Genomic DNA, 8812 nt, shown 5'->3' on the forward strand with positions numbered 1-8812 from the left:
GATATCTGATGCCTTGTTTCAAATCGGACCCATAAAGGCTCCAGGACCTGATGGTTTTCCTGCGAGGTTCAACCAGAGAAATTGGGACTTAATGAAGGACGAGATTATCCAAGCGGTAAAAATCTTCTTTATCACTGGTTGTATGCCTGAAGGTACTAACGATACTTCTATTGTGTTAATCCCTAAGGTTGATAACCCTATGGAATTGAAGGATTTTCGACCTATTGGTTTATGTAATGTCCTCTACAAGATTGTTTCTAAGTGCATGGTTAATAGGATGAGACCTATCCTAGGTGGAGTAATCTCTGAGAATCAAAGTGCTTTTGTGCCCGGTCGCATGATCACTGATAATGCCCTTTTGGCCTTTGAGTGCCTACACTACATGGAGCATGGCACAACTTCGAACTCCTCTTTTTGTGCTTACAAGCTGGACTTGTCTAAAGCCTATGACAGAGTTGATTGGTCTTTTCTGGAGAGAATAATGCATAAGATGGGGTTCTCTCGCCGGTCGGTAAGTTGGATAATGTCTTGTGTTACCACGGTGAGATACACGGTTAAATTCAATGGAACTCTTTTGGAAGCTTTTTCTCCGACTCGAGGCCTCCGTCAAGGGGACCCTCTGTCCCCTTTTCTCTTTCTGTTTGTGGCTGATGGCTTATCAGCACTCCTACAAAAGGAGGTGGAATCAGGAGGCTTATCTCCAATCAAAGTTTGCCGCAATGCACCTGGTATATCCCATTTGTTATTTGCGGATGACACTATGCTCTTCTTTCGAGCCACGGAAGCTCAGGCTCTTTGTGTGAAGCACGTGATTAACACCTATGAAACTGGTACGGGGCAGCTAATTAATCCCTCTAAGTGCTCTATTCTTTTTGGCACATCATGCACGCAGGAGTCACAAGAGGTGGTCCGATCTTCGTTGAATGTGGTACAGCAGACCTTCGAGGCAAAGTACCTAGGCCTTCCTACACCTGAAGGTAGAATGCATAAAGGAAAATTTCAAAATCTTCAAGCTCGGCTAAGCAAAAGGCTGATTGAATGTGGTGATAGTTTACTGGCCCAAAGTGCACGAGAAATTCTAATCAAAGCTATTGCTCAGGCTATTCCCACTTATGTTATGGGGGTTTTTAAGCTCCCTATGTCAGTCTGCGATGATTTGACACGGCTAATTCGTAACTACTGGTGGGGTTCAGATCGTGGTAAGCGAAAGTCTCATTGGATTAACTGGCCGTCTCTTCTGCGTTCTAAGGCTCAAGGCGGCTTGGGTTTCCGTGACATGCGTCTTTTCAATCAAGCGCTCCTTGCTCGGCAGGCCTGGCGTTTGATTGCGTTCCCAGATAGTCTATGTGCACGTGTGCTAAAGGCTAAATATTACCCTCATGGTAATCTGATCGATACAGTGTTTTCAGGCAACCCGTCATCGACTTGGACAGCCATCGCTTTTGGGCTTGATTTGCTGAAAAAGGGTTTGATTTACAGAGTTGGTAATGGAAATGATATCAGGGTTTGGAGGGACAACTGGATCCCAAGACAAACATGCTTGAAGGTTCTATCACCTAGGCGTAATTGCCGCATTCGTCGTGTATCAGAGCTACTAGATGATCAGATGAGATGGAAGGAGGATCTTGTTCGGAACACTTTTCAGCCGATTGATGCTGATATCATACTGAAGATCAAGCCTTCTCGTCGACAGGCGAACGATGTTCTGGCATGGCAACCAGAAAAGTCTGGTTCTTTTTCGGTGCGCAGTGCTTATAAGCTAGCTCTAAATGAGCTCCCAGATCAGTGCAGCTTCCCTACGACGAGTGCCCACCCTGGTGGTGATGACCCTTGTTGGCCTGTAATCTGGAAGTCTTTGGTGCCTCCGAAAGTTAAAATTTTCGTCTGGAAAGCTATAAGAAACGCTCTAGCTACTGAAGCAAATAAGAAGCAGAGGGGAATGAATGTCACGGGTATCTGCTCTATATGTGGATGTGCACAAGAGGACACTCTACACGCACTGTTTTGGTGCCCACATGCACATACTCTTTGGTGTGCAATGAGAGATATTTGGTGCCTCCCTTCGGATGTTCAGTTTCAGGAAAATTCAGCGGTGGGTTTTAAGTCAGTGCTTATCTCCCTCCCAGCACACATGATTGATAAGTTCTTATTGGTGACTTGGAGGAACTGGTTTGCCCGTAACGAAGCAACTCATGATAAACCACTACCCCATGTGCTAGGGTCAAAGTGTTTCCTGTGTGGATACCTTAATATCATCAGTAATGTCAAGTACCATTCAACTGAGGATATAATTAAAGGGAATCGGGATATTGATCCTGACAAATCGCCTCCCCAGCAAGCTTCTCCACTGTCTGCAAAAAGATGGACCAAGCCCCCTCCGGGTTGGGTCAAATTAAGCTGTGATGGTTCTGTAAAGACTGAAGATGGAACTGCAGGTGCAGGTATGGTTCTCCGTGATGAGTATGGGGAAGTCATCTTCACTGCTTGTCGTCAGCTTCTGGCATGTGATGATCCGTTTGAAGCAGAAGCTTATGCTTGTGAAGATGGCCTCCGCTTAGCGTTGGAGTGGTCGGAGAAACCAATAATTGTGGAGTCTGATTGCTCCACTCTGATCTCGGCTGTGCAGGCAACAACACAAGACCGTTCACAGTTCATAAATCTTCTGTACGAGATTAAGTTGCTGGTTAATGTTAGTAGAATTGTTTCCTTTGTAAAAGTGGATCGCTCGCAGGTTAGGGTTAGTCACTGCCTCGCAAACTTTGCGAGAGCAGAAGCTCGAACTGATTTTTGGCTAGGATCGGGACCTGACTGTGTTTTACAGGCTCTTGACCTAGACCGCCATGTAACCCCGTCTGCTTAATATATCCTCTTTTACCCGCAAAAAAAAAGATCTAATGCCTAGTAGCCAAACATCAAGGACGACAACAATGCTTTGCATGCTTTTGCTGACTCGCCTAGCTCGCAGACATGATGGGTGCAAGCAAACAACGCAGCGGTTCACCCATGTCCCGTCAAGGCCTAGCTAAGTGTGTTTTCGTCTGCAGAATTAGCATTTCCCACATGTTCTAAAATTTGGTCAATTCTTGTTAGATTCGATCAAATTTTGAGTAATGCCTCAATGTTTGAGTAATTCATAATATCCATTCATTAATTTGTGAAATGTAGACCACCCATCTTAATCAGATTCGGTTATAGTTTCATACAAAAATTACACATTTTTAAAAAATTAACTGAAAAATATCACTACATAACTGAATATTTAATGTGCGCAAAACCAACACCAAAAAGTGGTGGTACTACTACTTCCCCTACTACGGGGGCGTATCAGGTGGAAACGGCCAGATCCTGGAAATCTGGAAATTTTCGTTATGGGCCGTAGGATCATGTACCAGTGGTTCAGATGGTCCTGATGGTCGTTTTACAAAAAAGCGCCCGCAGCCACACTTCACAGTTTGCAGTGAGGACCTTCATAGATCTCTGTCTTGAAAAATCAGCGTCACCAGTACATGCTGTGCCTTACGTTGCTGGACTTTCCTGTGCCACTTAAATTGTTCCAGGACCATCCTGTGCCAATTGTTCTATGATCTGACAAGTTGGGCTGAAAAGATTGACCAGATTTTTCTGTGCGTGATAACGGATTTAAATATTCTATTCTGGTTAAAGTTAGGACTAGTGTTCTTGTCAAGTAAAAACGAGAACTGACTAATCAAACTGCATAATTAAATAATAATACATAACTTTCAGATAACGAAACATGTCATCAGCCATCAGGTTTTCTCTATTTCACAAACAGCATAAATCTTCAAACCAATTAAGTTAAAAGATATCAATTAAGCATCTCTATGCCTTCCGAAAGACTGAAACCACCGTCTGGAAACATGAAACATGGCATCAGCCATCAGGTGGCCAGTGTAAAGATTGCATTCATATTAGTTCTAGGAAGGAACAATTAGTACATAACTTCCAGATAATATACATATTTCTAATACTACTAGACAACTGGTCAACTGCTATCTTGCGGCAAACTTCTGAATGCACCCACGGAAATGCATAGTTGTGCTCCAAGTATCTGCAGATAAAATTCAAAAGGTTCCTGAGTAGACAATGAGAGGACAACAGAAAAATCTTATCAATTCCAAGAAATTATCTATGCAGAAGGTTTTGTTGTAGCCCAGAAACATTTCTGTACTAAAATTGCAGGATATTATTAATTTGCCACTGACATTTCTGTACTACATGTGTTCGCCCACTAGTAAAATAGCACTTCCAGTGGTAAAGACCATTTCACTCAGGATTCAGGCACGAAAATTTCAGATAAGATGTTCTGGGCACATCGCTTTATACTTACCGATCACCTTATAATGAAGATACACCCTATATATTATTACCTTGGGTAATATACAACTATTTAGCATGCCACATGAATGTGTTGACGAGCCTTTGAATAAACGAGTTGTCATTTTAAACTTGCAAAACAAAAATGGAGACGAGTGGATACATTACCTGCATGCTACTGTGTGGATTTTGTATGACAAGTGCGCTTATCATGTGTACCCAGCTGGTGACATAAAGAACACATCCGTATTGTCTTTCCCTTCTCCTTGTCCCCAGCGACCTTGCTTTTTTTCACTCCCTTGTCCAAGTGTCCTTTAATTCTCTTGCATTTCCCAGGAGAGCGAACATCAGATGGTGGATGTATTTCAATTTGGGAAGGAATGCTACAGCCGAGGAAAGACTCAAATTCATCCTTCCTTGTTTGTTTGTCCGCTGGAACCATTTTTCTAATAGTATCCACAAGATTGGCGAGACATGTTGTAACTATGTCCATGGTTTCAACTGAGTGTGCAGCCAAGCGAATGGATTCCTCGAAGTCCTTACGTGCACTAGAAGTTTTGTTTTCCATTGCTAAATCCAGGGGGCTCTTTGCCTTCTCTTCCAAGAGGTTGCCATCTTCATCAAACATGGCTTTTTTTTGCACAGTTTTGTCCAAGGAATATTGATTGCTTATGGTGGTTCACTCCTGTGAAAGGTGCAAATATCATATTATACTGATTGGTTGTATATGTTGAATCAAAAGAGATAACGTCTCCAAAATGTGAGTAGTTCTTCCTAGAAGTTGTATCAGCCCAAAATATGTGCACCAATCGCCCCTTCTCATCCAGCATGTAATCAAAGAAGAATGCTGGGTTGGCTTCCTTCCTCCTAGCTAGATTGTCAATGAACATCTGTGCATCTGAGGTATTTATAGCGCATTTCAAGTAGCGATGATAATTTTGAAAATCTCTCTTTGTGCAACCTACTTTGGCAAACCCACCATCTCCGACACGAAGTAAGCGGTAGGCCGCAGAGGTGCCAATGCTTGCTGTGTGGCATGTGAACAGTGAACTCTTTGCACTGTCACTAACTTCTCTATTCGATCTCAGGAATTGTTGCTTGCTAGGCGAGGCTAACTCATGTGTATGGTCCTCAAAAAATGCTGTCACAATGTATTTATTGCCTTTCCATTTTAGAGTTATCATTGCCTGGCAGTCACACCTAGTAACTTTTGTCTTGCGCTTAATCTTGGTTTGCTCTTTCTCTGATCGCCAGCCACGTCTATTGCAATAGAATCTCTTCCACACTTGTTCATTTCCAACGGTTCTACTCTGCCCTTTCCGTACAGAAAAACCAACACTATGGGCATACGACTTGTAGAAGTGCTCAGCCTCACCCAAATCTTTGAACTCCATGCCTATGGCTGGTTTTTTTGCCTCGTCACATTCAGGGGTCCAGGAGGTAATCTGAAATGTGATTATAATATCAAATGAGTATCAGTAACCACAACCATGCAAGAGATGGAACAACATATTGAAGTCTAGAGATACGCACACAAAATGGAATGCTCCTGCTGCTCGTTGGCGTACTAAAGCAATCTGATATGGTAGAGCTCGTGACAACAATGGATTCAGCATCAGCACAATCTTTTGTTTCCATAGGACACGATGACATCTCACTCTCCACGTGATCCATACAAGCTGCTATTCTTGCATACAGAAGACAACTTCAGAATGTATTACCAGAGAAAACAACAGATTTCGTTCTGCATCAATGATTTTGAATCATTTTCTGGTAAACATAATCAATCTTATAACAAATATGGAATATGTAGGAGAAAATCCAAGTTCTAGTACAGAACACAGTACAAGTAATTTATGTACTGGTAAATGTTTAGCAAATCGTGTAAGTGCAGCGTCACATGCAGCAAAAACTGCTTATGTCCTTTCTCTGAACATGTCAGCTCTATTGAAAATAAAAGCATTTCAAGCTCACCATTTTACTAAATATAGCTCAGAATTCAGAATGCAAACAATGAAACACTGAACTGATATCTAAACTGACCACATCATCATCATGACACAACCATTAAGAAAATGATGACAGTGTGGTAATATATGTTTCTCCATCTTACTTTTGTGCTAATGAAAAAAAAGTTGTACCTCTTGGAAGAGCTGAACACTACGTAGCTTCAGTTTTTTTCCAATTAAACGAGAGCACTTCTTTTACAGCCAGATTCTGAATATCTGATTGCCTATACAGTATTGGTAAAACAGACATATTCAAAAGCGTGAACTTAGGATCAGATCTTTAATGGCAACAATTATCTATCAATAAAGATTGTGATCCTGAAACAATATATGCTCAAATATTTCCCAATGTGCATGCCATAAATAAATACATGTTTTTTCTGATGCACCCACTAGATACAAAATTTCGTAAGTAGTATTAGCCAGTCCTCACATCCACTTCTTATTTCTTATTTAAAAAAATCTTCCTCCGTTAACCCCCTCCTAAATATCCAGATCAATCAAACTGGAAGACTGGCTGAGTTAAAGTTGGCTTTTAGAAGATGCATATGATTCTATCTGCTGATGAAGAATCCCCGGAGATTACCTGGAGAGCAAGGTCGAACAGGCGGAGAACTTGCAGATCTCCTTGGCAATGCGGCAGACCTCCTAATTGTCAAGGCGGCGCTCGCCGTCGTCCCACGATCGACAGCCTAACGCACATGGAGGCGAGGGGACGAGGCTACGAGGTGCGACCAAGCGAAGATCTATCTGGCACGAGATCTGGCATGCTGGACTAAGCTGGGTGGGGCACCATAGCCATGGTGCTCGCCTGCTCGATCTGAGTTGGGGAATGGGGAGCTGAGAGGTGGAGAAGAAGGGGATCTCGATGTTCTGTACTGATGTCCTATGGAATAGGGACGGGAGAGGAACAGAATAGACATGAGGGGGTTTTCTGCAAATCGCAGGATGGTGGAAACAGAACAGGAGATCTGACCGTTCGTATCTAATCCGACGGGACGGACGCAAATTTTCAGATTTGCAGGATGTAGTTCATTTTCACATGATACGTTCCCCTACTACTACTACTACTACTACTACTACTAGGAAGTTAGGCGTGGCGCCACGCCCTTGATCGCTAGATTTTTTTGCGGTTTGAACCAGGATAACCAGGATATATTTAAACCGTAGGAGAGTTACAATCTTCCCGACATAGCTTCACAACAAAGTCTGGCCCCCTAGATTTTTGGTTAAATTATTGTAGAGTTACTACAATATTTGAGAACTGTTGGTGTGACGAAGCAAGATTGAAATAATGTAAAAGTGGTACTGTAAAGCCATGGTTTAGAACTATTTTCTTCCCATGCATGTAGATAAACATTAGGCCATGATGAATTATTTTATTCCTGCACGCGTAGGTGGCCGTTAGGCGGGGAAGGAAATCTTATACGACCTGGGTCGTACGGTGCCTAAGGCTGGCCCAATTCCTTCGACTGCCACTTGGCAAAACGGATCTCAAAGCAGTTTCCCTTACTTAGCCTTGAATCCCCAGATCGCTAATCCGTTTCCTTCTCCATTGGCGCTAGGGGCAAGCGTGCAGCCTCTTCTAGAAGCCGCCGACTATGTCGCACATCCACCGGCGATCGCTGATATCCCTTGTTTCACGACCACGTTCGTCCGGATCCACCAGCTCTGTGGCCGCGCTCGTCCGGTGTACACGGCCACGCTCGTCAGCGTCGTCCATGACCACGCTTCTCCCTTGGCATCCCGGTGGCGCGTGCAACGCCTCACTCGCGCCGTGAACCACCGGAGCTCCGGCCAGGCGCCTAATGCGCATGAGACACACGTCCGTTGGGAACCCCAAGAGGAAGGTGTGATGTGCACAGCAGTAAGTTTTCCCTCAGAAAGAAACCAAGGTTTATCGAACCAGTAGGAGCCAAGAAGCACGTTGAAGGTTGTTGGTGGCGGAGTGTAGTGCGGCGCAACACCAGGGATTCCGGCGCCAACGTGGAACCTGCACAACACAACCACAGTACTTTGCCCCAACGTAACAGTGAGGTTGTCAATCTCACCGGCTTGCTGTAAACAAAGGATTAGATGTATAGTGTGGATGATGATGTTTGTTTGCGAAGAACAGTAAATAACAATTGCAGTAGATTGTATTTTAGATGTAAAGAATAGGACCGGGGTCCACAGTTCAATAGTGGTGTCTCTCCCATAAGATAAACAGATGTTGAGTGAACAAATTACAGTTGGGCAATTGACAAATAAAGAAGGCATAACAATGCACATACATATATCATGATGAGTACTATGAGATTTAATCAGGGCATTACGACAAAGTACATAGACCTCTATCCAGCATGCATCTATGCCTAAATAGTCCACTTTCAGGTTATCATCCGAACCCCTTCCGGTATTAAGTTGTAAACAACAGACAATTGCTTTAAGTATGGTGCGTAATGTAATCAACACAAATATCCTTAGAC

At 43.3% G+C, this 8812-nt stretch overlaps 1 protein-coding gene across 7 annotated transcripts; it reads right to left on the minus strand.

Moving 5' to 3' along the window:
• Window positions 1-3755: 3755 nt before the first annotated feature.
• Window positions 3756-7262, minus strand: LOC127318498 (protein FAR1-RELATED SEQUENCE 5-like). Of its 7 annotated transcripts, none has more exons than XM_051348974.1 (5): window positions 6931-7261; window positions 6477-6568; window positions 5869-6014; window positions 4504-5780; window positions 3756-4069 (listed from the first exon to the last, which is right to left on the minus strand). In XM_051348974.1, exons 3-4 carry the CDS (start codon window positions 6007-6009, stop codon window positions 4956-4958), a joined length of 966 nt encoding a protein of 321 aa, XP_051204934.1. In that variant the 5' UTR covers window positions 6010-6014; window positions 6477-6568; window positions 6931-7261; the 3' UTR covers window positions 3756-4069; window positions 4504-4955. The 7 variants fall into 7 exon arrangements, with proteins under 7 accessions (XP_051204934.1, XP_051204932.1, XP_051204935.1 ...); XM_051348972.1 differs by having other exon boundaries at window positions 5869-6017; XM_051348975.2 differs by having other exon boundaries at window positions 5869-6022.
• Window positions 7263-8812: the final 1550 nt, after the last annotated feature.

The sequence above is a fragment of the Lolium perenne genome, chromosome 7, assembly GCF_019359855.2.
Source record: "Lolium perenne isolate Kyuss_39 chromosome 7, Kyuss_2.0, whole genome shotgun sequence".
NCBI lineage: Eukaryota > Viridiplantae > Streptophyta > Magnoliopsida > Poales > Poaceae > Lolium > Lolium perenne.

What these genes read in the sequence shown, in the direction of transcription:
- LOC127318498 (XM_051348976.2), bottom strand. Translation starts at nt 6,009, where the DNA reads ATGGATCACGTGGAGAGTGAGATGTCATCGTGTCCTATGGAAACAAAA. An exon ending in GCAGGAGCATTCCATTTTGT is followed by an intron (nt 5,781 to 5,868) that starts GTGCGTATCTCT and finishes ATCACATTTCAG; the next exon opens with ATTACCTCCTGGACCCCTGA.